The sequence below is a fragment of the Vulpes lagopus genome, chromosome 10 (assembly GCF_018345385.1).
Source record: "Vulpes lagopus strain Blue_001 chromosome 10, ASM1834538v1, whole genome shotgun sequence".
NCBI lineage: Eukaryota > Metazoa > Chordata > Mammalia > Carnivora > Canidae > Vulpes > Vulpes lagopus.
This window is the reverse complement of record NC_054833.1, coordinates 58,908,252-58,935,529: the sequence shown is the minus strand read 5'-3', so window position 1 is coordinate 58,935,529 and position 27,278 is coordinate 58,908,252. Positions and strand designations below refer to the sequence as shown.

The 27,278-nt window shown below is 51.9% G+C and overlaps 3 protein-coding genes across 3 annotated transcripts; 1 reads left to right on the top strand and 2 right to left on the bottom strand.

Annotated features, from left to right (window-relative positions):
• Positions 1 to 942: 942 nt before the first annotated feature.
• Positions 943 to 7,535, bottom strand: ATP1B2 (ATPase Na+/K+ transporting subunit beta 2). Its single transcript, XM_041773148.1, has 7 exons — positions 6,830 to 7,535; positions 4,916 to 5,044; positions 4,434 to 4,538; positions 4,132 to 4,337; positions 3,841 to 3,897; positions 2,943 to 3,041; positions 943 to 2,822 (listed from the first exon to the last, which is right to left on the bottom strand). Exons 1-7 carry the CDS (start codon positions 6,939 to 6,941, stop codon positions 2,658 to 2,660), a joined length of 873 nt encoding a protein of 290 aa, XP_041629082.1. The 5' UTR covers positions 6,942 to 7,535; the 3' UTR covers positions 943 to 2,657.
• A 7,340-nt stretch (positions 7,536 to 14,875) lies between these two features.
• On the bottom strand, positions 14,876 to 19,175 carry SHBG (sex hormone binding globulin). Its single transcript, XM_041773120.1, has 9 exons — positions 19,051 to 19,175; positions 18,224 to 18,372; positions 17,966 to 18,057; positions 17,610 to 17,799; positions 17,134 to 17,298; positions 16,264 to 16,426; positions 15,994 to 16,130; positions 15,274 to 15,481; positions 14,876 to 15,039 (listed from the first exon to the last, which is right to left on the bottom strand). The coding sequence occupies exons 2-9, from the start codon at positions 18,335 to 18,337 to the stop codon at positions 14,891 to 14,893; spliced, it is 1,218 nt and encodes a 405-aa protein (XP_041629054.1). The 5' UTR covers positions 18,338 to 18,372; positions 19,051 to 19,175; the 3' UTR covers positions 14,876 to 14,890.
• Positions 19,176 to 19,203: 28 nt separating this feature from the next.
• On the top strand, positions 19,204 to 21,169 carry SAT2 (spermidine/spermine N1-acetyltransferase family member 2). The gene is made up of 6 exons (XM_041773121.1): positions 19,204 to 19,723; positions 19,850 to 19,901; positions 20,023 to 20,106; positions 20,190 to 20,291; positions 20,410 to 20,450; positions 20,820 to 21,169. The coding sequence occupies exons 1-6, from the start codon at positions 19,643 to 19,645 to the stop codon at positions 20,985 to 20,987; spliced, it is 528 nt and encodes a 175-aa protein (XP_041629055.1). The 5' UTR covers positions 19,204 to 19,642; the 3' UTR covers positions 20,988 to 21,169.
• Positions 21,170 to 27,278: the final 6,109 nt, after the last annotated feature.

The following is a 27,278-nucleotide window of genomic DNA, read 5'->3' as shown; positions in this document are numbered from 1 at the left end:
ATAATAAAGCATATATTAGAGCTCAACCAGGTGAAATAGTGGCACGTAAAATGTATTGAGTGAAAAAACCGGAATGCACCTAAGGGTATATACTAGGATCCAGTCCTGGCACAATGGCCAAACCCAGTGATCTGTGTGCACGTGCAGTTGTGCGTGTGTGTACTATGCACTCATGATAAAATTGTGCATGTATGTGCCTATGTCATAAAGCTACTCTCATGGTAAATCCTAAGACTATTTGTAAACCAACCAACAAAAATAAACCCCAAGAAAGCTAAAAATTAGCTCTAGACTCATCCCCATACATCACAACAAATATTTTATATGGACCCATGCATCCTTTTTTCCTACGCTTGTGTGTTTGCTTTTTACACAACATTGAGATCCCAACAGTTACATTGTTCTGATATCTGTTTCTTCTGGTCAACTTTTCTTATATCCCTGGGCATTTTGCTAACATTCTCTCTCCCCAAACACCCTATGCTTTTAAGCCTCTAAGGAACCTGCCACCCGAAGCCCCCAACAGAAAGTCCAGAATTTTGTCCTTGCCGGCTTGCTCCCCTCCCTGGAAGCACGTTTGTGGAGGTCTACCTGGTATGAGTTTCTCGTGTACTCCTCACCTCTCCCGTTAAACTGGGAGGTTCCTTGGGAGCAAGAACTCTGCCTCTTTCATAAGTCTGTCCTCACGGTGCCTAGAATGCACACAGTAGGCACATCATAAGTATCACTATACAAAGTGGTGTAGGCTTCCTGCCTCTTGCACCAAATGATCTCAAAGATGGTACAGATGAAGGAATGATCTGGATGCTTGGATATTGGACGGAGAGGTCAAAGCTGAGAAACAGGCCTGGGCAAGCCCTGGATCACTCAAACCCACCATCCCAGACCCCCTTTCCCAAAGCCCTTCCAAATGCTTGAAAAGGAATAACCCGCACACAGGGCTCCGTGTATGATATATATTTATATATATAATTGCTCTCATTTTATTGTACTTTATCCTCTTTTTACAGTAGATCTGACACAGGCATTAAATAACTGCAGAGAGAGACCACTGGGGTGAGGAGAATGCAGGAGAACATGGGGACCCAAAGGGAAGAGACTCAGATCCAGCGAGAGGGAAGAAGGGAAGGGTCCATCTGAGGGTGGGGTGTGGAGGGTGCAGTGTCAGAAAAGAAATGGACAGTTAGAGAGGGCGGAATGAAGGGCACTATCGCTCAAGAACACCAGAGGCCCCTCATGGAATGTTCTATGGGCACTATGGGGTCGTTTAAAAACGCCGAGGGGTCTGAAGGAGATGGGGGGGGGGGCAAGAAATTCAGAGCCTTAGACAGAGGGGCTATTTGCAATGTTCAGGCTGTCATGCAGAGGAGGAGGAGGAGGAGGAGGAGGAGGAGGAGGAGGAGGAGGAGGAGGAGGAGGAAGGAGTTAGTGATTAGTTGATAATGTGCTCAGAGAAGCCAGAGAGAGGATGGTGGGGGTAGCTCTGGGCCTGGAGGCGGTGGGGGAAAGGAGGTGAAATAGTCCCACAGCCAGCTGACGTTTCCAAGGTGGCCACTGGGGACCCAGCCAAAAAGGCTGCCCCTCCCCCAGGGCTCCGGGGAAGTGGAATTTGAAGGATATTCTGGGAAAACAAACAGGGAGAAGTGAGCCATCGGCAAACACAAAGGCATATTCAGCCTAGGTCAACCCCATCCCTCCGAGGACTGCCTATTTGGGTGACAGGAGAATATTCCAGAAGAGCCAACAGGGACTCCTCTTCCCAACCCTCCTTCCCAGCGCACGCTGTCACCAGAGGGTGAGAAGACAGATGTCCCAGAAAACAGGGAAAAGGCCACGGAGCCACCTGGTCCTTGATGACAAACAGCTGTCTTTCCAGAGGAGGGAATGGGGATGGAGGAGAGGTGGGGACAGACCTGCCACTGCCACCACCACCATCACCGCTGCCAGAGGAGCCGGATAAGTCAAAAGCCACGGAAACAAGTGACTGTGTGGATGAGGCAGAAAGTGTGGGAGGGACAGAGAAAGGTGAATGGAGTGTCTGCAAGCTGGCATGAACAGAATGTGTGTGTTGTGGGGGGTGGATGAGTGTGAAGGCAGGTGTGAAGGGGGTGGGTGTGGTGAGAAGGTGTGAAAGTAGGCAGGTGTGAAAGTGGGCAGGTGTGAAGGTGTGAAGGTTGAAGGTGGGAAGGTGTAAAGGTTGAAGGGGGCAGGTGTGAAGGTAAGATGGTAGGCAGGTGGGAAGGTGTGAAGGTGGGAAGGTGTGAAGGTGGGCAGGTGTGAAGGGTGAAGGGGTGGGTGTGAAAGGGGGCGGGTGTGAAGGGGAGCGGGCAGGCATTTCTGGGGATGGGAGGGGAGGAGACAGCCCACGCACAGCTAGAGCAGAACCAGAACAGTTCCTGACTGGGGCCGCCCTGGGACCGGTCTCCTGCCCCGACCCAGCCAGAACCGGGAGAGGTCGGGGGCTGAAGGCAGGGACTAGCAAGGGCCATCAGGCTGGATTCACAGGTACAGAACAAAAGGGCGTGAGGCTCAAACAAGTCATAGCTCTATTATAAAAAATACCTTTGGGGTGGGTGAGGGAGGGATCAGGCAGGGTCAGGGACATTCCAGAAGCATCCATAGGAAAGAGGTGGGGGGGGGGGCGGGAGAAAGGGGCCTCAGGTTTTGTTGATGCGGAGTTTGAAGGCCACACGGCCAGCGAACTTGTCTCGCTCATCATCTGTGGCGATGTTGGCGGCGTTGATTCGGCACTCCACATTCACCTCCACATTGGGGGTCACGTTCAGGAACTTCACAGCCACCAGGGGCTGCGTGTAGTTCACCTGGGCCAGAGGAGGAAGGCAGAGGTCCGGGCCCATGGCAACTCAGTGTCCTCCCCAAGGACCCCGTTCCACCCCTCCTCCCCCGGGGAGGCATCAGTCGGGGCCTCCCACGGGACTTACATGGAACCTTTTGCCATAGTAGGGGAAGTACATGAGGTCGATGTTGCCATTAGCAGGGAACATGACAAAGTTGCCAAGATTCTCAGCATCTTCATCTCGCTGCGGGGGCACAAGGAGGGGAGGGGGAGAGCACGTTAGGGATGCCAGGAACCCAAGAGCTCTCTAGACTTCCCTCCATTTTTCCTTTGCCCCCAAATAATTTCTGTCTTGGATCTGATTCCCTTGGGCTGTGAGCCTCTGTGTGTGTGTGTGTGTGTGTGTGTGTGTGTGTGTGTTTGCCTAAACGCAGGAGGGGGCATCCTGTCTCCATCAGACTGGGAAGTCCTGAAGGGTGCTAATGACGCTGAAGCGGCCCACTGCAGTCCCCACACCACGTTCTTACCCCGGTCTCAGGAATCGGTTTCTGGAGCAGAGCCAAGAGAGAACAGAGAAATGAATCAAGGCTCAGTAGGAAGGGGAGGGTGGAGGCAGAGTGAGTGAAGAAGGAGAGAGACTTTCTAGAGCGGAGAGAGGCGGGGTCCAAGGACAGTGAGTAGTAGCAGATGATGCTAACTACCAGACACCTAGAAAGAACCAGGAGGGTGAGTGAAAGCCACAGTCACCAGGAACTAGATGAGAAGATGGAAGGGCTGGGGCTAGAAGCCGGGGGCCCAGGCTTGGGTTGAGTCAGAGAGGTGGGTGTCTATCCATCTACACAAAAGCAGCTTCCTGCATCCTAGAGAGAAGCAAGGGGGTGGGAGCCCCTTGGCATTTGAGCCACATTGGCACCCACTCTTACCCCCTTGTCCCTATAGTGACGGGGCCTCTGAGAGAAGAGAAGACACGGAGAGATAAGTGAATCAGGTGGAAACCATGAAGGGCAACAGGTGGGCAGGTGGACGAGGCTCGACGAACTCACCTTCCCCACACAGGTAACATTCATGCTCTGATTTGCTCCTGCATAGAAGTTGATGACCTGGAGGGAGGAGAGAGAGGGTGAGGAGCCAAAGAAAGAAGATGGAAAGGACACATGCATTCAGCCTTCCCTCCACAGATCTCAGCCTCCAAAGGCCCCATCTCTCTTGTTGTCCCAGTCACTCAAACATCCCAAAATCTCTCCAATGCCCATTGGGGAAAGAAAGCAACTGCCAGCAGAGGGTGGCCCCAGGTCACTTCCTGCGTTCTCCCTGGTGACCAAGATCACACATACCCGGTTCATCTTGATGAAGACACAGGGCTGCCCCGTGCTATACCCATAGTGGGTAGGGTCCCCAATGCCAGAGCAGTCCCCCAGCTGGGTCCGGTTGAACTGGCAGGCACGCTTTGGGTAGTTGAGAACTCCATTATCCGGCTGTTCATAATAGTGTCCAGGGCGGCAGACATCATTCTTTTGGGCTTGGATGGAATCGTTGTAAGCTAAGGAGATGGGGTGGGGGGGAGAGTCACAGACCGGCTGTCCTGCTCCCAGGGTCCCCCAGTCCCCATCCCAAGCTCCTACGCGGCCACACTCACGCTCCAAGAACTTGTTCAGCTTCTGAACGTGCTGGTCCCAGCTTTCAGTGTCACTGACATTGACAATGACATCGAGATTCTCGGTCTTGGGGCGAATCATCAAGCCTGTAGCCAACATGGGCAGGGGCAGAGAATATATATATATACACATACACACACACACACACACACACACACACAAATGGATATATATGTATGGACCACACACTGAGGAAAGACGACAGAAATAAGGAGCTGCTGCAGGATGATGGGTGCATGGGGTAAAGATGTGAGATTGTCTTCACAGGAGGAAGATCTAGCACCTTCCCAGATCACAAAGGTCTCAGGTACAGGAAATGAGAAGAAAGGCGGACTCCAAGCACTTCCCTGCATGTGGTCATTGGGTCATCAGAACCAAGTCTCTGTGAACCATGAGTTATTTTGGGGGGGAGGCTTGGCAGCACAGGAGCAGTTAAAGGCTGGTGGGGAGCCACATCACTCACCCGGTGTGGCCAGCCGGTCCTGATACTTGGGGATATGGTCAGACACGGTCTGCAGCATGACCCACATGGTGAGGGTGAACATAGCCGTGAGGAAGCCATAGAAGACGAGGTAGAAGAGGAGGATGAAGGCTAGGGAGGAGGAAATGGAGTCAGGGGGTTCCAGGTCCCCTGTGATGACTACATCTGTCCCCACACACCCTTCTCCCCCTCAGAGATTCAACACCCGGATGGGTCACAGAGTCTTGGGGACATCTTAGAGCCTTCCCCCTGGGAGCAAAATGAGACAAGCTGGAAATAGGCAGTTGTGTCTGGCTTCCAGCCACGGCTCCCAGCCCCCTCCGGTCCTAGGGCATAGTGAAGCCCAACCTTGTGGAGGCCACAAGAGGCCTAAATTCTCGTTGCTGGGACAACCCCAAGTATAGGCCACAGTCATTTTGCATCAAATTATGTTCCCAACTTCTCGAACCATTCATGGCCCTGAGAAGGCCCAACATCTGTTACTGCTACATCAGTACTGGTCCTTACAGCTGTCCAGCGCGATGACTTTAAGCTGACACTGGCCACCACTCACGACTAAACTCTCACACACACCCCAGGAGAGTGGACCCTCACACTCAAATAGCAAACTCTCCTCTCCCCTGGCACCCATGGAAGTCAAAGCTTGGACGCAGCTCCTGCCCACCTACCACATCTCTCAGAGCTGCCCAGAACCTTCAACAGTCACCCCACCCCCAGTTCACGCACAGCTCCCACAAAGCAGAGGTGGAGAGCAAAGGTAGAATGTCCCAGAGCCTTCCCGTGGAGAGCAGGTCCTTGCTGGGCCTGACATGTAAGCACCTGCTGTTTCCACCACACCGGACCTCCAGTCTTTCCATCTTAGAAGACGCGTTCCCCATGAAGCTTCCCCAGATTGCCCCCCAGCAGTCAGGGACCCCACCAATCCCAGGCGCTGGACTTCCAGGTCCCCTAAGGCAAGGACAGCACTGGACCCGCCTCAAGGGCCCCCAATTAGGGGGTGCTGATGGGAACAGCATGCAGTGTGGATGAAATGCAAATTCAATTGCTTCGAATCCCCAGTTTAACAATTATTTTTGGAAAAATGGCACCCTTCTCCCGCACTCAAGCCCAGCACCAGATCCTCGACTAGAGACCAACCACTCCCTCCACACCGCCTGAGTCCCTCTATGGGCTGGGAAGGCGCCCGGAGCCACGGCAAGCCCACAGACACGCTCTGCCAGAGGATGCACGCTTCTCACCACCACTGGTATCTACTCCTCCCTGCGCCTTGCGACATCCGAGCCCAAGCCGAAGCATGCAACCTCCACAACCTCCCCGGACCACCCCTCCCCGCCAGCCCCCCACCCACAAAGCAGCCACAGAAAGCTGAGAACGCTCAGCAGTGGAATACTGACAACTTCCGCTGTGAAGAGCCCCCCCCACACACACACCCCCAACCTCTCCAAGACCCGCCCCCTCATGAATGTTCCCAGGGTCCAGGGGATGGGCACGAGCTAAAAATAGACGGGCTTGGCTAGCTAGTGAGAGCCAGAGGGAGGGAAGGGGCGCTTTTCTGGGGACGTGGGGGGGGGGGGGGCGCCGGTGCGGAGCTGACCTGCCCCGAGAGGGAGCGCGAGCGCCGCGGTGCGGACACGCGCGCACAGCCCGCGACCCCCCGGGCGAGGGGGCTCGGCGGGGGGCGGGCAGGCGGCTGTGACCTACTTTCTCCGCCTCCGCAGCGGCCGGCCAGGGAGATTAGACCGGCGATTGGGCCCCCTCCCAGGCCAGAGCCCGGCAGGGGGGCCGGACGCCGGGGACCCAGGGAGGGAGCCGGGGCCGAGCCCGCGGGACCCAGTGCCCCCCTGGCGTCGCCCGGCGGACCCCCACCCCGCCCCTCGCGCAGCGGGCCCTGCGTACCCCAACTGGTCCCGGTGCGGCCCATGAACTGGTGCGTCCTTGGGTTCCACACGAACTCCTTCCACTCCTCAACCACCTGCCCGCAGCTCTTCTTCTCCTTCTGGATGACCATCTTGGCGGCGGGGGGCGAGTCCTGCGCGGGGCGGGGGGCTGCGGAGAAGCTGGAGTGCGGCGCGCAGAGGCCCCCCCACGCTCAGGAACGCGCGGGAGCAAAGGCAGCGGGGGCGAGGGAGACCCTCCTCAGATAGGCAGCTGCTCCAAATTCCGGGGTGCACCGCCACGCGCTGCAGGCTGCTGGCAGCTCGGCGTAGGATGCACGGCTCCTAGGCCCCCCAGCTGCGATGAAAAGGGGGACCGTCAGAGCAGGGGAGTTTGAAAAGGGAAGGGGTGCGTTGCAGCCTCACCCCCCCCCAAACCTTCTAGAAACAAAATGAAAACGGATGCAAAAATAGACGGCTGCAAAACGCGAGCGAAACGCAGAAAAAATAGGGGTGCAAGGAGGCCAGGGAGGGGTGGGGGAGGGGGCTGCCCCTAAATCCGAGATGCAAAGAGGCTGTGGAAAGGGACCGGGGGACCGCTCAAGGCCCTTCCGCCAAGCGGAGACCGCCACACCAGCGGTGGCTGGGCCGCGGGGGTGGGGTAGGGACGCGCAATTGGGGGACGGCCAGGGATGGGGGCCCCCCAGGCGGAGGCTCCGCTCCTCAGCAGTGCGGGGCCGGCAGTCGCGGCGCGCAGTCTTTATACTCGGCGGCTGTGGGGGTGTCCGCCCCCTTCCCACCCCCAGAAGCCCCGCCTCCTCGCCGCTGGCCCGGGCGACCTCATGCATATGCAAATATGGAGAGAGGGATTGGGTCCGCCCCCCTGCCGCCTCTTTAGGACTAGGAGGTCTCTCCCCTCCGCCCGCCCCAGGTACTGGACGGGATCAGATGGACGGAGCGGATGGAGGGCGTGTCGGGGCGGAGCGGAGGGAAAGATAACCCCGGAGAGATAGCGAGCCGGAGAGGGAAGCCGATCTCTGCCGAGAAGGGGCCCCAGGCCGGCCATTGGAAACTAAGATCTGGAGATGGACAGGGCCAAATGCGAGAGGAATGGAGAAAGAGCCAGAGACCAAGACAAACAGAAGACACCTGCCAGGATGCTGGACCAGACCACACAGAGAAGGACAGACGTCACTATCGGAGGGAAATTCTCCTTGGGGGAGCAGCTACCACAACACCTCCTTCTCCACTTCCCCAGCCCCTGGTCCTCTCGGAATTCAGGGGCTTCCTCATGTCCCCACCCACCCTCTGGGCAAAGCCCTTCCCAACATCACATTCCTGGCCCCTAGCATGGCCCTGAGACCCCAGCCCTGGACATAGTCTGCTCAGGTGTTTTGTGTCCCCCCCAATCCCCCATGTCTGAACTCCCCCTTCCCCATTTACCCACTTGGGTCCAGGAGCATTTATTGAGTATCTACAAGAGACCTTGCACAACTCTAGCCCTGGGGATGCAAAGTCATGATTCTCCTGGAGCTCAAGAAGCCCACAGTCTAGTAGGAGGGCTACCGGAGCCTCTAGAGACCACGGCTTAAGAATCATTATCTGTCACTTTTTATCTCAAATCTTGTCACTTTTCCTTGGAGAGATGTTTCTTCTTTCAACTTTCACCTCCTATCCTTGGCTCTAGTCCTTAACGATGCCTGTTCTATCACCCTCCCCTTTAAATTCTCTCCCCCCAGCCCAGTTTCAGGGACTTGGGATCTGCTCAATGAGGCTGGTGCTCAGAATGGCCTTGTGCTCGGTTTAGTGCTCTGCTATCACCATCTTGTAACTCTTCATTTTATCTTTGAACTTGTCATTTGTAAGTGAAGTCCAACGGGATAGTGGAGTATGTGTGCGCAGAGGAGATACTTGTACCCTGCCATTTGTGATGCTCCCTGGGCACAGAACTCCAGCAGACCCACCACACGTGGGGGCTGGGCCAGATTCAAAGGGAAGAAAGCTGAGCGTTTTAGGCATACACCTGAATAAGCGGAGTGCTAATAGCTGAGAGGCCACGCTTTATGTTGGAAGCAGGTGTTGCTTGGAACACGGAAAGAAGGGAATGAGTGGCCTTCTAGAAGACATGGGTGATTGAAGCATCTTATTCTATTCTTTTTCAGGTGCGCAAGCTACTTCCTGACTCAGCAGACCACTTCTGCTGACCACGGTGACATGGGAGGAAGGAGAACTCTGAGCTGCCCACGATTCCTTTTCCTTTCAGTCCTTCTGTGCTCATCAGAAACCTGAAGGTAGATAAATGTTAATTTTTCTTTATTTCGAACAACATTAAATAATAAAACCTCGTAAGAATTTGAGACAAGAACACCAGAAGAAAAGGAAAGCCTTTTCTCTTTCAATGCCTTGAATGGCACTTTCCCCCCTGCGTTTTGAACAAGAGATTCCACATCTTCATTCTTGCACTGGGTCCTGCAAATTATACAGCTGGCTCTGTTTCGGTCTCTTCTGTGGCAGGCTCTGGATTAATTTTCTCAAGATACAGTTTTAATTAGGCCACTCCTCAGCTCAAAGATCTTCAATGGCTTCCTGTTACCCTGCAGGACGGAGTCCTGATTCTTTTGTCTGTTCTTCGGAGCACTCCACAATCTAGACCCAGCCCGTGTCCCCAACCTCCTTTCCCAGTAGGACCCGACTAGTCCTCTGCTGGAGCTGAGCCGGCCACTCCCAGGACAGGCTGTGCTTACTCCTGACTTCACACCTTTGTCCATTTCATTCCCTCATCCTGGAAGACTGCCCACCCTTCAGAGTCCAGCCCCAACTCCCATTCATTCATTCAATGCGTAGCTAATGACCATTTACTTAGAGCCAGGCACTGTTCTGGTCCCGGAATTCCCATTCCAATAAATAACAAAAACAAGCAAACAAATAAAGCAGTGCATTATAATATTATGCAGAAGAAATAAAACACAGTGAGGTGCCAGAGAACCCCTGGATGGTCCGGGAGGGCCTTACCAAAGAGCTAAGGGTCAGCGTGAGACCCGAGTAACTCAAAGGACCCATGGGGACCTGTAGAAGAAGACTCTTCCTTCCAGAAGGAGGAAAGTGTAATGCAAAAGCTGGGCTCGATGAAGGAAGGTAAGATTGGTTCAACAAGAGATCTGAGAGGTAGGCAGAAGCCAAATCATACAGGTCAAAGGGAGTAGTTTGGATTTTAATCCAATTATTGTAGAAGCAATTCTAGGGTGTTAAGCAGGGGAGTGATACGATTAAATTTCATGAAAATCACCATGGCTGCCGAGTGGAAAGTGGACCACGGGAAGCAAGGAGACCAGTTGAGAGGGCTTTGCAGGAGCCAGTGCAGGAGACATGGGTGCTCTGGACCAGTGTAGCAGGTTTGAGGGTGGAGACAAGAGGATAGGTTCAGGATTTACGTTGGAAGTACCATCACATGAATAATGGGGGTGACAGAAAGAGAGAAATCAAGCCTAATGTCTCAGTTTTCATCTTAAGTAACTGGACTGAAAACCTCTGTGGTGTATTTTCAATCAGACTGCAAGCATTTCTAGAACAGGCCTTGGCCTTAGCCTTCATATATGTTATCCTATGCCCAAGCAACCCACAGAGCTCTGGAAGATAAAGTCTGATTACCGAATTGCACTTCAACATGGAATGGCCCCTTCTGCTAGAAACCGCAGGGAGGCTATCAGGCAAAGAGCATAGAAATGAGCCAGGCTCCATCTGGAGAGATAAGGCCTGGATCATACCCTCAAACCACATGCCCTGGCAAATACAGGGGTGGGGATAGCCTCCAGACTGCTGGCTCAGTCTCTGTCCTGTACACCGGTCCCTTGAAAAATAATGTATTTTTGGGGTGAGGCCGAGCTACCTGTTGCTCCCATGCACGTCTTCTTCTCCTACAGGTACGAGGGAATTCGCTACTAAGTGCAGCACTGGTATTCAGAGGGAAATAAGCTAAGGAAGGAATGGGGCTCAAAGAGCCATCACAAACCTCCAACCTCTCCCTGGAACCCAGTCTTCCCACCAGCATCTCCAGGAAGAAGGAAGGGAACAAGAACTCCCACACCCTCTTTCCCACATCCAGAGGCTATCATGAAGTCTGTGTTCCTTGATCCTCCTCTCCACCACCCCAAATCCCAGGGACTCAGCTATCTGGGTCCCCAACAAGATGAATCTTTGCAGAGACAAGAACAGGAAAGAAGATAACTCCAACACACAGATATGGGCATGTTGGCAGGAGGGCTATCATTTAATGGGCACAGAGTTTCGCTTTTGCAAGATGAAGAGTTCCAGAGATGGATGGTGGGGAGAGTTGCCCAAAACTGAGAAACGTAATGCCACTGAGCCATACAAATAGTTAAGATGGTACGTTTTAGTCCATCAGGGTCAAATTTAAAAAAAAATTTGTTTACAAAGATGGTAAATTGGGGGTGCCTGGGAGGGATGAAGTTTGGTTGAGCATCCGACTCTTGGCTTCATCTCAGGTCATGATCTCAGGGTTGGGAGATTAAGCCCCAACTCGGGCTCCACGCTCAGCTCAGAGTCTGCTTGTGTTTCTCTCTCCCTCTGCCCTTTCCCCCTGTAGAGCTCTTGAGTGTGCTCTCTTTCTCTCTCTCTCTCTCAAATAAATAAATCTTTTTTTTTCTAAAAAAAGGATGTATGTTATGTGTATTTTGCCACAATTGGAAAAAAAAGGCGGGGGGAGGAACATAGATGTCCTGCCACTGACTTGACCAAACCCCCCAACTCCTCAGGAGGACATACAGGGCCTCTCACCACTAGGCCCAAGGAAGCCTCCTTGGGATGGCTCAGATGAGGATGTCTGCCTTCATCTGGTCGCAGCTTGCCCCTGGTCAGCCGCATCACACCACCTTCTTTGTCTTTTACACACGGCAGGCTCCAACTTCTATTTCAAGAACTGTGCATGAGGGATCCCTGGGTGGCACAGCGGTTTAGCGCCTGCCTTTGGCCCAGGGCACGATCCTGGAGACCCGGGATCGAATCCCACGTCGGGCTCCCGGTGCATGGAGCCTGCTTCTCCCTCTGCCTATGTCTCTGCCAATCTCTCTCTCTCTCTCTCTCTCTCTGACTATCATAAATAAATAAAAATAAAATAACTTAAATCTTAAAAAAAAAAAAAAGAACTGTGCATGAGGTTCATGGTGGCAACAGAAGCAACATCTCTCATATACTGAACACTTCCTACAAGGCCGAACTCAGTGCTGGCAAGGCCTTGGGCCCACATGACTCATCAGCAGCTCACAGCAGGCCTACAAGTAGAGTCATTTCCCCATTTTGTAGATGGGGAAAGTGAAGGGTCAAGAGACCTAGGCATTTCTTCAGGTTCATACATTCAATAGTTGACCTCTTTGATGATCCTTGGCAGAACTTTGCAGCCACTTCATGGGGATCTTTATGAAAGCATTTTATTTTTGCAGCCACTTCATGGGGTGCATGAAAGCATTTTATTTTTTACTTTTTAAAAATTTTTATTTGTTTATTCATGAGAGACACAGAGAGAGAGAGGCAGATACACAGGCAGAGGGAGAAGCAGGCTCCATGAAGGGAGACTGATGTGGGACTAGATCCCGAGTCTCCAGGATCACTACCTGAGCCGAAGGCAATCACTCAACTGCTGAGCCACCCAGGCATTCCCATGAAAGCATTTTACACGTCTTTCTACCTCCCTCCCAAGACTCTGGCTCTCCAGGACCAAGGGTGCACCTTATTCATCTTTGGAATCTCTCTGGACTACCCAATACAGTATATACTACAGTATGCCTGGCATACTGTCAACAGCCAATACTCTCTGGTTAAAAGCAGGGAAAGGAGAAGGAGGGAGAAGGGGAAGGAGGGAGGGAAGAGAGAGCACGCAGGGTGGAGTGAGTAGGTAGACCAGGCCTGGAAGCTGCAGGTTATGCTGCCAAGCTCCGGAAAGGTTTGTAGGGGTGTGGGAGAGCCAGGGGACACTGGGCAGGCACTGGAGGTGCCCTTGGTGGGGGCCTGGCAGCCTCTGCGTCAGAGCAAAGTCAGTCTTAATGAAAGAGTGTAGACAGCTCTGGATGGTAATCAGGAATCCTGAAATCTAGGGCAGACTGGGAAAGAGGTTGGGAGTGTGGTGCCCTGGACAGGGTGGGGTGTGGGGAGGAGGGAAGGGCCAGCCCCTGGGAGAATCCTCAAGGACAAAAGTTCAGGACATTGCTGCTCAGAACCACCCCTCGATGGGGACCCGGGTGTGTTTAGGGTCCTTTAACCCTCCCCGCTAGCTCACACCTGAGGTGCCCACGAGACTGGTTTCTTTTCATTATTCAGGTCTTTGCTCAAGTGACGCCACCATAGAGAGAGCATCCCTGACCACCTGGCCAAGGCTCCCCATCTACTACTGTCCTCTGTGACGTTACAGGATCTTATTCCCTTTAGAGCACCAAGCACTACCTGAAATGATCTTGCTTACTTACTTTTTTTGTTTATGGCCTGTCTGCCCTGCCCCCATGCTGGGAGCTCCATAGGACGGGGGATGGTGGGGGCACCTGGGTGGCACAGTTGGTTTAAGCCTCCAATTCTTGGTTTTGGCTTGGATCTGTGATCTCAGGGTTGTGGGATTGAGAGCCCCTTCTGGGGCTCTGTGCTGAGCATGGAATCTGCTGGAGTTTCTCCCTCTCCCTCTGCCCTCCCTGCCTGGTGCTCTCTCTCCTTCTCTCTCTCTCTCTCAAATAAATAAATTAATTAAAAAAAAAAAAAAGAAGAAGAACAGATTGTGCCTTTTTCATCAATGCGTTGTCAGTGTCTAAAATAGTGCCTGGTACACAGTAGGTGCTCAGTAAATACCCGCTGAATGGACATATCCAATGGCCTAGGCAGACCCCAAACATTGCTCAGGGAGTTGAATCTGGGCTTCCTGACCATGCTGAGGACTCTCCACAACACTCCACCTGCTGGAAGCATCGGTAGACCAGCAACCTCAAGATTGGGAGGGTCCAAGGAGAAGCCTAGGCTTTGTTTCTTCCACCCCAGAGCCTCTCCTGGAGCCTCCTCATCCAGGGGTCATTTAGGTCCTGGCTGATCCCTGCAGAAGGGGACAGCAGGGCCAATGAGTGACTCAACCTGTTGCTGGGGTGACTGGGAGAAAAATCATTTTAAGAAGCCAGGAGGCAGGGATCCCTATGGGTTCTGGAGATGGGGGATGGGTTAACAGCCCTAGAGAGGGTTTGAAGTTTTCCCAGGAAGCTAGGGGCTGAGACAGGAGGGTGCCCCAAGTAGGGGCTGGGGCACTGGGATTCTGCAGAGGTCTGGGGGGCTGAGGGCTGAGTTACCATATTCTTTGAGGGCAGAGATATTCCTGACTCTGTTTCTCCCAGCTGGGACCAGCCTAAACCAGCTCTTTGTTTAATGGAGTAGAGATGAATTCATCTAGGAATGCTGCAAGTAGACCAAGACTGGAAGAGATGCAGACTGCTTCTTCCTCTGCTAGGACTCCTTTTTTCTTTTCTCCCAGCTGCTCCCACCCTCTTTCCCAGAACCCCTGCCCTCTCTCTCAGTGGCTCTCTCACACCCCCTGCTGTCCCTTCCTTGCACAGCAGTGGCCCATCGAAGGGACAACAGAATTCCACTGATTTCCTTCCCTCCAGACCCCTCAGGAACCCCTGGGCTGGGAGAAGGCTGAAGTTATACAGGGAGGAAATGCCCCGGAAGTGGGGGGGCTCCTGGTTCCCAGAAAGTGACCTGCACTGAAGTGTGTGTGTGTGTGTGGGGGCGGTGAGTGGGTGCTGCTGGAATCTCAGCCTGAGAAGTCACAGCTTCCTCCCTAGCCCTGAACCCCCAGACTAGGTTAGGGTCCCAAGCTTTCATGATAATTCCCTTTATGGTGCTCATCACTTTCCAATCATCTGCTTATGCCTTGGTCTTTGCTGAATGACTGCCTCCCCCAGGGGACTGGGAGCACCACGGTTGGTTTTACTCATCAGTAGGACCCACTGCTCAGCACAGCGACAAAGTTGAAGACGCACAGCTAACACTTGTTGAATAAATGAATGAGCAACGTTCAAGGGGATTCGTAGGTGGGGATTTAATGGGTGGTGTCAGTGCCATTGCTTGGGATCTGGGGACAGCTGTGAGTCCAGATGTCCTGACTTCGTCTAAGGGCCCGGTCCATGTCCAGCTTCTGGCCTTGTGCCCAAAGGCCATCCAAGCAAAAGGAGGCAGAAGAAGCCTCTCCTAGAGGGAGGGCGCAGCTTAGACCCCCAAACAGCCCCCCATTTTCGCAGCTCTCTGACTTAAGTTTTTTAAAGTGCTTCCTCCCACTGCCTCTATATCCCCTCTCTTCTTGTGGCCTTTCTTCTTCCTTTCCAGACGTTTCCTTCCCCCTAAAAACACACACTTGCCTGTCTTCTCCTCTCCCTCTGGCTACTTCCAGCTGTGTGCTGAGGAACATGAACAGCACCATCTTACCTGGCAGAGCTCCCAGGAATAGGAGCCCCTGGGGCTGGGCCCACAGGTTGAGGAGGAAGTCAAAGTGCAAGGCAGGCAGAGCAAGGATCTCCTTCTTATAACCCTGGGTCAAGACCACCCTGGACACAGCCAGCTTCAGCTGAAGAGGGAGTCCCAAGACCAAGGGCAGATCCAGCTCCAGCCCTGACCCAGAGGACAGCACCATCTTCTGCAGTGTGTGGGACAGGGGTGAGTGGGCGTGTGAGGGGGAGAGAGAAGGAACTGCATCAACTCCTCGTAACCCCACCCCTTGCCATTGCAATGGGGCCTCTGGGCCATAACTTTCATCTACTGACCATTCCTACCACCTAAATGCTGCCTCAATTTTCCTTGCTTGATACTCTAAAACCACACTACCCACCCCCCCACCCCCCCACCGCCCGGTAAATGCAATCTAAATAAAAGCCATTTGTAGGGGCGCCTGGCTGGCTGACTTCCTACAGCATTACAGCATGTGACTGTTGACTTCAGGATTGTGAGTTCGAGCCTCATGTTGGATATAGAGATTCCTTAAACATAAAATCTAATGAATAAATAAATAAAATGCCATGTGCTTACTGTGAGCAGCTTCAAGATGTGTCTTTAGCTTTCCTCACATTAACAGTTTGGAGTCCCCCTTCACCCCATCCCAGCCCTATCTGCCCCCAGGCTCCACTGAATACAGGCAGCACCCTCTCTTACTTGGTCTTGGAGATAGAGGCTGAGCCAGGAAGGGTTTTCTGGGGTCCCCAGGGCAAGGAGGTGGCCGGAACCTGCTGCCAGCTGGAATCCCAAGTCCAGAGAGAAGGCCCAGGGCTCTGCGTGAGGCTGGGGAATGTCTGGGGGCGGGGGAAGAAGTGATCCACCTGAGGACTCAAGGCTGGGGACTCATGGAGGGAGGTGGCTAGTGGTGGAGGGAGACAGGGGAAGGCAGACACAGAACTGACCATAGAGGAAAAAACAGCCTTTTACCTTGGAGACTGAATTCTGCACGAGTTCCTGGAGGGAAGAACGTTCCAGGTTGGGACTGGACAGCACAGCTTCTGAGGCTACTAGCAGGGGTAGACTCTGAGGTCTGAGCCTGTGGGTCCAGCCAATTACCCTGGCGCACGCAGCCATCTAGGGCAGGGACCAGCTGGAGCAGGTGGACAGAAGGGAGGATGCGGGGGTGTCGTGATCAAGACATGGGAGTGCCTGTCCACCCTCAGTTTATTCTCCTCCAGACACAGCATTTGGCCTCTCCCACCCAACTCTCATGCCCTTGGCTCTCTCTCAAAGTGTGGCCTTATCTTTCTTTAAAAAGGGGGGTGGGGAAAAAATAAAAATTAAAAAAAATTAAAAAGGGGGTGGGGGCAGCCCTGGTGGCTCAGCGGTTTACTGCCACCTTCAGCCCAGGGCATGATCCTGGAGACCCGGAATTGAGTCCCACGTCAGGCTCCCTGCATGGAGCCTGCTTCTCCCTCTGCCTGTGTCTCTCTGCCCCCCCCTCTCTCTCTCTGTTTGTCTCTCATGAATAAATAAATAAAATCTTTAAAAATAAATAAATAAAAATAAAAATAAAAAAATAAAAAAGGGAGTAGGACAGCCCAGGTGGCTCAGCGGTTTATCTTCTGCCTTCAGCATGATCCTGGAGACCTGGGATCGAGTACCATGTCGGGCTCCCTGCACGGAGCCTACTTCTCCCTCTGCCTGTGTCTCTGCTTCTGTGTGTGTGTGTGTGTGTCTCTCATGAATAAATAAATAAATTTTTTTTTAAGTGTGGCCTTAGAGCCCCACGGTCACCTAGCCAGCCACACTTTAACAGCTCTGGTCTGTGATCTCTAGCTCTGTTGTCCTAGTTACCGGCAAATGGAGGTTGGAGATGGGAAACAGCAGTCCCCCCAGTGCAATTCTGATGATGGACTGGGGTTTGTTGGTGGCTGGAGGCCCAGAGACCTGTCTCAGGCGCAGCACCTCCTCCCCATCCACAGTCAATAGCAGTGAATCCTCAAGGATCTTCACTTCCACCTGCAGGGAGGAGTGGAGCCTAATCAGGGGCCCCTGGGTCTGCCTCCACCACTCTATTCAGAAGCAGTCATGTATAGCAGAAAGAACATGGACTTGTGGAGTCAGCAAGCATCCTTGGCTCACTCAGTCTTTGAGCCTCAGAGCTCCCCTCCAGGAAGCTGGAGATGAGCATAGCAACTCCCCCCATAGTGGGGGTTTTGTGTGGATTGAATAAGATGACAGTAGGACAGGGATGCCCAAAAACCCATTTCTGTTCCCTTTCCACGGACCAGCTCAGGACACCCCGCCCCTCAGGACCAGATCTAGCTTACCTGATGCCACGTGCCATCATCTAGCCGAGGCCCAGCACTCACTGTAAGCTGGGCCAAGTGATTGTGCAGTTGGATCTCAGGCCTGCCATCTCGAAGTCCTAGCACAAACCAGTCATCCTTTGAGTTGGTATCGCCATAAAAAATCACTCCCTCTGGATCCCAGGTTCGAAGCTCAAAGGAGGAAGAGCTTCTGGGAGGACAGAGAAGGACAGACTGTGTATGAAGCATGTCCTCTGGGGGTGAAAATGGGATGGGGGAGACTAAAGGTCAGGGATGGAGACAGGAAAAAGAGAAGATCCACAGGAGAGAAGGTAGGGTCAGGGGACTCAGTCAAGGGGGCTAGGTCAACCTCATACTTCTTGATCTTGGTAAAGTTGAAGGTCATGACAGTGACAGGCTCTCCTCCTGAGCCGTTGCTGAGGTGCACAGAAGGGAGGTCCTGTATCCTCTATCAGAGAAAGAAAACAAACAAGGTAGACCGAGGACAGGAGGACACGAGGTCACTGCCACAGCATGGGGGAGGGGAGGCGAGGAAGGGAAGGCAGGAGCAGAGCCAGAGTGTAGCTCATTTAAACACACACATGGGCTAAGCACCCATCCCAACAGTCCTGCACCTGAGTGGAGAGACCCTGTCTCAGGGCCAGTCCCTGGTGGCCGGGAGGTGGAAGCAGCAGCAGCAGTAGCAACAGCCACCCAGGCAATGTGGCCAGCGGGCCTCTGCAGTCCATGGTCAGCTGCAGTCCTTTCTGTGGCTCAGAGAACTCTGGGGATAATGTGTGGGGGCAGGAAGCCTTTCTGTAGTTGGTATTGGGTTAAAGGTTGCCCTGGGGGGAAGAAGGGGGGCAAGAGACCGGGCACTGACCCTCTGGCCCCTCTGACCCCTCTCAGGACAACTTGGGGGAGGGACAGTATTCCTCCACTACACTCCCCCTGCCGGGAAGGTTTATGAGCTAGGATAGGATACTTCCCCACTCCTCCTTAGAGCCTGGCCTGGGACCTGGAACCTTCTGCCCAGCTGAGGAGATGCCTCTACTGGCCTGAGGTCTAGAAAGAGTCCTGCTCTGCACCCCAAGAAGCATGCTCTGTGCCAACTACAGCTGACACATGGAATACCCAAAATCTAGCTGGGTGAGTCTGGGGACATCACTCTCCAATGGTGCTTTAGTGTCCTTATACATCAAATGTGAAAATAGGACCTACTTTATGGGATTACTGTAACCAGGATTCATTGAGATAATGCAGTGCTTGTTGTCTGCTCTGAGCTCCTTCCTCAGGATTTTCCCAGGGCTGTGAGGCTAGCCTTAGAGGAAGGCTCTGGCCCTGAGAATGATTTAGTGACTACTAAGAGGAGGCCTGGCCCCCACTCCTAATTATCTCCTCTTCCCCATTTACTTGGAAGTTTCAGCATCTACCAATAGAAATTCATTACCCTCTCACTGACCCGTTTTGAAATCCCAGTGCACCGGGAGAAAACACCTGGAGTCACTCAAGATCTCCTCTACAAAACACGTCTCGGAGCTGGGGGACTTGGCCTCCAGTGAGGGAGCGAGAGTGAAGGGTACAGCCGGGAATCACTGCACATTTCACTTAGGGAAGTCCAGGGGAGGTGACTTTTGAACTGCGGGGTTTCACCCACCGGAGGCTGGGACACCCAGGCCACAACAGCAAGCTAGCGGCCAGTGCAGCCTTGACCCCTGCCCTGGGGCCCAGTCACGGGGGCGGGCGGTGGGGGGCAGGGCCAGGGCCCGGGGCGGGCCTGCTGTGCCAGCTGATTGGCTGATGGGGCGCGTCCCGCCGAGGTAGGGGTGCGGCGCGGAGAGGGCCCCTCCCCCCACCCCACCCCTGGGCGGAGCACTCTGCAGGCCTCCGGCGGGTGCGGGGTACGGCGTGGAGAGGACCCCCGCCCCTCGCGCCCATCGCTCCCCGGCCCCAGCTGGCGGCGCCCCCCCACCCCCACTCCCGGGCGGTCCGGGGTCCCGTCCTCCTCCTGCCTGCAGGACTGTAGGGAGAGTCGCGGACTTCAGCCCCAGACGATGGCGGGGGTCCAGATGGCTTCCGTGCGGATCCGAGAGGCCAAGGAGGGAGACTGCGGACACATCCTGAGACTGATTCGGGTGACGGCTGCGACCCGGGGAGGGGGGGGGAACGACCCCGGGGCAGGGGTGCGTGGTGGGGAGGCGGGGTAGCCGCGGGAGGGGCCCCCCCAGCCCTGATCCGGCGTCGTCTTGTCACCGCCGCAGGAACTGGCCGAGTACGAGAAACTCTCGGACCAGGTGAAGATCAGCGAGGAAGGTAGGGACCCCGACACCCGCGTCCAGGCCCGGGCTGGGGAGAGAGGACGGATGGGGGGAGGGATGGGTTCTCCAGGCCAGGTTCTCTCTCGGTCTCTTTGCCGCCCCTCCCTCCCCTGCAGCCCTGAGAGCAGATGGCTTCGGAGAGAAACCTTTCTATCACTGTTTGGTGGCGGAGCTTCTCCCCGCCCTCGGGGAGCCGCAGGGTAAGAAGAGCCGGACCTCCGAGGTCCCCTGACCTGTCCTGCCAGGTGCCCAGTCCCTGAGCCCTCTTCTCTGTTCCTCTCAGGGCCCTGTGTGGTGGGCTATGGGCTGTACTACTTCATCTATAGCACGTGGAAGGGGCGCAACGTTTATCTGGAAGACATCTACGTGATGCCCGAATATCGGGGTAGGAGGTGGAGGCTGGGGCCAACCCCATCCCTGCTCCCTGATCGCAGGCCTCTTCTGATTCCCTTCAACTGAAACAACCCCCCTTCCCTTTTTTCCCACCTTTTCTCCCACAACAGGTCAAGGGATTGGCTCCCAAATAATAAAAAAGGTGGCTCAGGTGAGGCCCTTGAAAAGCAGGCGGGTGTGGGAGGCACAGGGGTCAGGTGGAGGGTCAGAAAGCCTTTTCCTAAAAAAAAAAAAAAAAAGAAAGAAAGAAAAAAAGAAAAGAAAAGAAAAGAAAAAGAAAAAGAAAGAAAGCCGTTTCCTTTCTTTAGTAAAGATTTTGATTTATTTATTCATGAGAGATACAGAGAGAGAGAGAGAGGCAGACATGTAAGCAGAGGGAGAAGCAGGCTCCATGCAGGATGCCCAATGTGGGACTGGATCCCAGGACCTGAGCCAAAGACAGACGTGCAACCTCTGAGCCACCTAGGTGTCCCACCTTTTCCTTTTTGAAAGGAAAGGTAAGTGATGTCTTCTCCCACAGGTGGCCCTGAACAAGGGCTGCTCCCAGTTCCGCCTCGCCGTGCTGGACTGGAACAAATCAGCCATGGATTTGTACAAGGCCCTAGGAGCCCAGGATCTGACGGAAACTGAGGGCTGGCACTCCTTTCGCTTCGAAGGAGAGGTGATGAGGGAGCTGGCAGGAAAGTGACACCATGCCTTGGGGGGAGTCTCTCTTCGTTGATCTCCTCCTTCCCCACCAGCTCAAGCACTCAGAGACTTGTGTCCCCTGGCAGAGATCTCCCTGAGGAACGGGAGGTTGGGTGTGCAGAATCGGGGGAAGGCCTTTCCACCTCCTTGTTGAGGGTGAAAAATAAATGAGAATTACTATAAGCATGGTGCTGGCAGAGCCCTGGGTGATTCCATAAGCTTCAGCCACTCTGGGATCCTTCCCGAGCACCTTGGTCTGGTCTCCTGATGGCTGGATCCCACTGCTGGGGGTAAAGGTGAGCCCGAGGTGACTTTCACTCTCAGCGGCCCATACTTTTGGCTCTGGCCTGTGGAATATAGAGAAAAGAAGAACAAGCGGCTAGCTAGGCACATCAGGCCCATTGGTCCCTTTTGGGACCCAGACAAAGGGTGTCTGGGGTGTGTGGACTTCAGGTGTAGGCCATGAAGTTGAGGCTGGCTGCTGGCTCAACAGATGGAGCGGGCTGCCACCTGCTGGTGGCGTTTTGGGGGTGCTGGGAAGGGCCATTTAACTCAACTTTGGGGAAAAAAAATCAGCTTGCTAATGCTTTTTCTTTTTCAAAAGTCACAAAGTCCTTATTTTCCAGTTCAGCAAAACCAAAACAAACCTTTAGTACCCATGGAGACAAGGAAGGAAACAAGCTCATGTCCTACTTTCACAGCATTTTATTACACTGGTAATGTAGATTGGCTGCACGAAAATTGGAATGACCGTATGAAATAAAAATAGAACCCATAGCCTTACTTGCATAACTATTATTAACCCTTCACATAATGAGTTAAGTGAATAGAGATGGGATCATATACTTTTTTTTTTTTTTTTTTTTTTTAGTGAGCTCTACACAAAACATGGGGTTCAAATTCACGACCCTGAGATCAGAAGTCACATGCTCTACTGACTGAGCGGGCCAGGCACCCAGGAATCATATACTTCCTAATATATCAGAAACATCTATTTTCCATCTATTAAACATACACCTGTCATCATTTTTTTAAAAGATTTTTATTTATTTATTCATGAGAGACCAGAGAGAGAGGCAGAGACACAGGCAGAGGGAGAAGCAGGCTCCCTGTGGGGAGCCTGATGTGGGACTCAACCAGGACCCTGGGATCCTGACCTGAGCCAAAGGCAGACTCTCAACCACAAAGCCAACCAGATGCCCACATCTGTCATCACTTTTGATGGTGGCATATTATATTCCTTTTGTTAATGAACCATTGGTTAAGTGGTCATAATTTAGACAGTGAAAGGGGGCAGGTAGGTAACATAAATGGGTAATTGTAAGAAACAGGATCTCTAGACTTCTATGGAAATGTAGAGAACTGAAGTTTTTTTTTTTTTTTTTGAGAACTGAAGATTAATAATAAAATTCAAATTTAAAAAAAGGATGCAGCCAAACAGAACACATCAGGGCCTTGATTCTTCCTGAATGGTGCCAATTTGGGGCCCTTAAAACCAATTTAGAGCAAATGGGCCTTTAGGACAATCTTAAGAGATAACGAAGGTGGTCAACCCCTCCTATAAATGGGAGCCAGAAAAATCCAGTACTCTTATCCTTGGCTTATCTCAATCTGACAGGGATTTATATACACACACACACACACACACACATAATTAATGTATAAATAATTAATATACAAATAAATACAATGCATATAAATTATATATAATTAAATCTAATATAAAATATATATATTTAAGGATTTACTTATTTATTTGAGACAGAGAGCACAAGTGCACATGAGCTGGGGGAGGGACAGAGGGAGAGGGAGGAAGAGAATCCTCAAGCAGACTCTGCTGAGCAGGGACCCTGACTCCAGGCTCAATCCCAGGACCCTGAGATCGTGACCTGAGCCAAAATCAAGAGTCGGAGGTTTTACCAGTTGAGCCACCCAGGCACCCCAGGATTTATATCTTTCAAGGATGACCAACTTATCTAGTGATGGGGCTTTTTTTAAACCTTAAATATCATTAGAATGCATTATTTCTGGAAAGATGCACAAACAAGCACAGAGAATGCAGTCGCCTCTGAGGAGAGGACCTGAGTGGCCAGGGGACAGCTTTTTCCACTTGCCACTTTGAATTTCCTGAATTTTGTGCCATTCTCATGTATCACTTCAAAAAAAAAAAAAAAGGCATAAACTTTAATACTTAATCCAGAAGAAAAGGGCATGAACTAGGAAACAATACTGCCAAAATTTATCTTGCCCCACCTCATTTTGCCTTTGCATTTCAGAGTTTAGGATTTTCACGTTATTCTCTTGCCTTGGCCCCAGTCTTGGCCGGTTTTCACAGGATGTCTGCAATCCAGCATCACTCTGTTCTACAGCCACAGGCTCGCCTTGGGCTCCTGCCCACTCATCACCTCATTAGCCTCCCAGGAGTTGATTCTGTTAGATGTGGAGCCTGATTAGTGGTATGAGGTGTAAGGGCCTGGGTTCTGGCCACAGCAGCAGTGAACAAACTGGAGGGCACTGAGGGGGAGGGCTTTTTAAACAGAACATAGAGGGGTGCCTGGCTCGTTTAAGTGTAAGACTCTTGGTTTCCGCTAAGGTCATGATCTCAGGTCCTGAGATCCTGTCTGCGTCATGATCAGGCTCCACACCCAGCAAGGAATCAGCTTGAGATTCTCTCTCTCTCCCCCTCTGTCTCTCCCCCATTTGCGCATGCTTGGGCTCTCTCTTTTTCTCTCTCTCTCTCAAATAAAATATTTAAAAAATAAATAAATAAAGGGAGTATAGAGGGGCAAAGGGCTGGCTCAGTAGGTGGAGCATACGACTTTTTTTCTTAAGGTTTTATTTCTTTATTCATGAGACACACAGAGAGAGAGGCAGAGACATAGGCAGAGGGAGAAACAGGCTCCCTGCGGGGAGCCTGATGCGGACTCTGTCCTGGGACCACGGGATCACGCCCTGAGTCGAAGGCAGATGCTCAACCACTGAGCCACCCAGGTGGCTCAGGATACAACTCCTGATCTTGGGGTTGTGAGTTTCAGCCCCACAGTGGGCATAGAGATTACTTTAAAAAATAAATAAAATCTTTAAAAAAAAATAAAGGGAGGTGTACTGGGTGACTCAACCACTGAGCCACTCAGGCATCCCTAAATATATTTTTAAAGATTTTGATTATTTATTTATTTATTTGTGAGAGAGAGAGAGCACTCATGCACAGGAGTGGGGGGAAGGGCAGAGGGAGAGAGAATCACAAGCTGACTCTCTCTTGAGTGTGCAGCCTGACACAGGGCTCAATCTCAGGACCTCAGCCAAAATCAAGAGTTGGATGCTTAACCAACTAAGCCACCCAGGCACCCCCACCCCTGATAGTTTGTTTAAAAATGTTTTTCTCCTTGCATAGTCTTTATTTCTTCTAAACTATTTTTTTCTTTCTCAATTTTTTTATTTTTGTTTTTTTGCAGGTAGGGGGTGCAGCTCTGTCTTTCATTTTATTTTTATTTTTTTTAATTTTTATTTATTTATTTATGATAGTCACAGAGAGAGAGAGAGAGGCAGAGACATAGGCAGAGGGAGAAGCAGGCTCCATGCACCGGGAGCCCGATGTGGGATTCGATCCCGGGTCTCCAGGATCGCGCCCTGGGCCAAAGGCAGGTGCCAAACCGCTGCGCCACCCAGGGATCCCTCTGTCTTTCATTTTAGAGGCTTTCCTCAAACATCAGGTAGTCCTCAGTTGTGTGCTCATATTTAAGATTGACACACTAAGGTACAATTGAAAAATGTGTGAGTGTGTGTTTATGTGGCAGGTCCCTCCCTAGGCCTGTTAAATGTGGACTTTACTAAGGGGCAATCCACTAGGCCATTTCCTTGAGGAATCCCTAATGCCAGTATCTTTAGGTCTTTTTTTCTCATCTGATCAGATTTCTCAGAAAATTCTTCCCCACTCCTACTTGGAGGGTAAAAGATTGGCCATATGTATTCTTAGAGTGGGGTGAAGAAGAGGTCAGGGGCAGGTGTCAACACTCAGTATGTAAATTTTCATGTAGTCCCCATTTTCAGTATCTATCCAACATTCTTCTATCAACCTATCCATCTTTCTAGCTCCTCTTAATCTCGGTGTATTTAGAAGTCCAAAGACAAGCTGGGCCTTTTCTGTTGACACATCCTTCATAGTCTGACCAGAGTAATCTTGCTAAAAGGCACGTTGGCTGAAAATCCTGTAATGGCTCCCACTGCTCTCAGCAGAAAGTCCAAACTTCTAAATTTGTTCCACTTCCTCCAAGCTCTGACCCAACGCTTCCAGCCTTGTGTTTCCTGTCCAGTTGGTTCTAACCATGTTAGACTCTTTCCAGTACCTCACTGTACTCTCCCCTTTGGGCCTTTTGCACATGCCATTCCCCATCTGAAATGCTGTTCCCTCTTTTCCTACTCCGATCTTTTGTCTGAATAAACAACAACTACAGCAGATAAAGAAAAGTTAAACCCGAGAGGATGGTTGGTGTCAGAGGCTTGGAAGTTTGCGATGGTACCATTTCTAAAACAAAATTCAGTCACTGCTATTGCTTAAGAGCCCAAACCCAGGGCAGCCCAGATGGCTCTGGTTTAGCACCGCCTTTGGCTCAGGGCCTGATCCTAGAGATCCAGGATCGAGTCCCACATCAGGCTCCCTGCATGGAGCCTGTTTCTCCCTCTGCCTGTGTTGTGTCTCTGCCTCTCTCTCTCTCTTTCTCTCTCTCTCTCTCTGTCTCTCATGAATAAATAAATAAAATCTTTAAAAAAAAAAAAAGAGCCCAAACCCTAACTGTTCCGTCTGACAGCCACCGTCATGATCATCTGCTCCATTTAAACTCTCTCTCCCTCTCCTTGTCAGAATCGCTGCTGTTCTTTACCGTCTCTCTACTGTCTCTGCCACCCTATTTACCAATGCTTGGATACTCTTGAAGGCACCTCTTCTCTCTCTCTTTTTTAAATTTTTAAAAAATATTTATTTATTTATAGAGACAGAGAGAGAGAGGCAGAGACACAGGCAGAGGGAGAAGCAGGCTCCACGCAGAGAGCCCGACGTGGGACTCGATCACGCTGGTCTCCAAGATCACGCCCTGGGCTGCAGGCGGCGCTAAACCATTGCGCCAACAGGACTGCCCTCTTTTTTGAATTTTATTTATTTTTTCTTTTTTTAATTTTAAAAGAGATTTTATTTATTTGAGAGAGAGTATGAGAAGGGGGAAGGGCAGGGACGCCTGCGTGGCTCAGCAGTTTAGTGCCTGCCTTTGGCCCAGGGGATGATCCTGGAATCCCGGGATGGAATCCCACATTGGGCTCCCTGTATGGGGCCTGCTTCTCCCTCTGCCTGTGTCTCTGCTCTCTCTCTCTCTCTCTCTCTCTCTCTCTCTCTTTCTCTGTGTCTCTCATGAATAAATAGATAAAATCTTTTTAAAAGGGGGGGAGGAATACAAGGGGGAAGGGCAGAGGGAGAAGGAGAAGCAGGCTCCCAGCTGAGCACAAAGCCCTATGTGGGGCTCAATCCCAGAGTTGACTACTGAGACCACGATGCCTGCAGAAATCAAGAGTTGGAGGTTTATCCAACTGAGCCATCCAAGTGCCTCTGAAGGCGCCTCTTCTTTTGCCAGCCCTTTAAATACTGCTGTAGTTGAGAGTTTCATCATGAACCAACTCATTTCTCAGTTGACACTTCTCTTTAGCGATTTATTTTTGTCTTGTATCTTTAGCTATGACTAATATACTGATGATTCCTACATCTGCCTCTCTAGCCAAGACCTATCCTGGACCACGTACCTGTGTGTCCATGGACCTGCAGAACATTGATCCTTTCATTTCAGTTGATATTTGCCGTTCAGGGATCTGTGCTAGATACTGGGTATACAGTGGTGGGCACAAACAGGCATGGAACCCAGTCTCTGACCTCACAGATGGCAGAAGACAGACGTTGAACAAATTATTAATAGTACAACCATGATGAGTCCCACAAAGGAGTATAGGATGCTTTGGTGGTGTGAGGTGGAAGGCCTGACCTAGTAAAGGCATAGTGGAAGGCTAAAGAAATTATATTTAGGGGCATCTGGGTGGTCAGTGGTTGAGTGTCTGCCTTTGGCTCAGGGCATGATCCTGGGGTCCTGGGATCGAGTCCTGCATTGGGCTCCCCACAGGGAGCCTGCTTCTCCCTCTGCCCCTTTTTCTTGTGTCTCTCATGAATAAATAAGTAAAATCTAAAACAAAACAAAACAAAACAAAAACCTATATTTAAGTTGAAGGAGAAGTTTGTTGAAGACAAGGGATGTCT

Excerpts from the sequence above, each read along its gene's own strand:
- SAT2 (XM_041773121.1), top strand. The coding sequence starts at position 19,643 with ATGGCGGGGGTCCAGATGGCTTCCGTGCGGATCCGAGAGGCCAAGGAG. Across the intron at positions 19,902-20,022 it reads GGTGAAGATCAGCGAGGAAG|CCCTGAGAGCAGATGGCTTC; the intron begins GTAGGGACCCCG and ends CCTCCCCTGCAG. Across the intron at positions 20,292-20,409 it reads CGTGATGCCCGAATATCGGG|GTCAAGGGATTGGCTCCCAA; the intron begins GTAGGAGGTGGA and ends CTCCCACAACAG.
- ATP1B2 (XM_041773148.1), bottom strand. The coding sequence starts at position 6,941 with ATGGTCATCCAGAAGGAGAAGAAGAGCTGCGGGCAGGTGGTTGAGGAG. Across the intron at positions 4,338-4,433 it reads GCTGAACAAGTTCTTGGAGC|CTTACAACGATTCCATCCAA; the intron begins GTGAGTGTGGCC and ends CCATCTCCTTAG. Across the intron at positions 2,823-2,942 it reads ACTATGGCAAAAGGTTCCAT|GTGAACTACACGCAGCCCCT; the intron begins GTAAGTCCCGTG and ends CCTCTGGCCCAG.
- SHBG (XM_041773120.1), bottom strand. The coding sequence starts at position 18,337 with ATGGACTGCAGAGGCCCGCTGGCCACATTGCCTGGGTGGCTGTTGCTA. Across the intron at positions 17,800-17,965 it reads AACTTTACCAAGATCAAGAA|AAGCTCTTCCTCCTTTGAGC; the intron begins GTATGAGGTTGA and ends CTGTCCTCCCAG. Across the intron at positions 15,040-15,273 it reads ATTCCTGGGAGCTCTGCCAG|GAGAGGCTTCTTCTGCCTCC; the intron begins GTAAGATGGTGC and ends CCCTCCCTCTAG.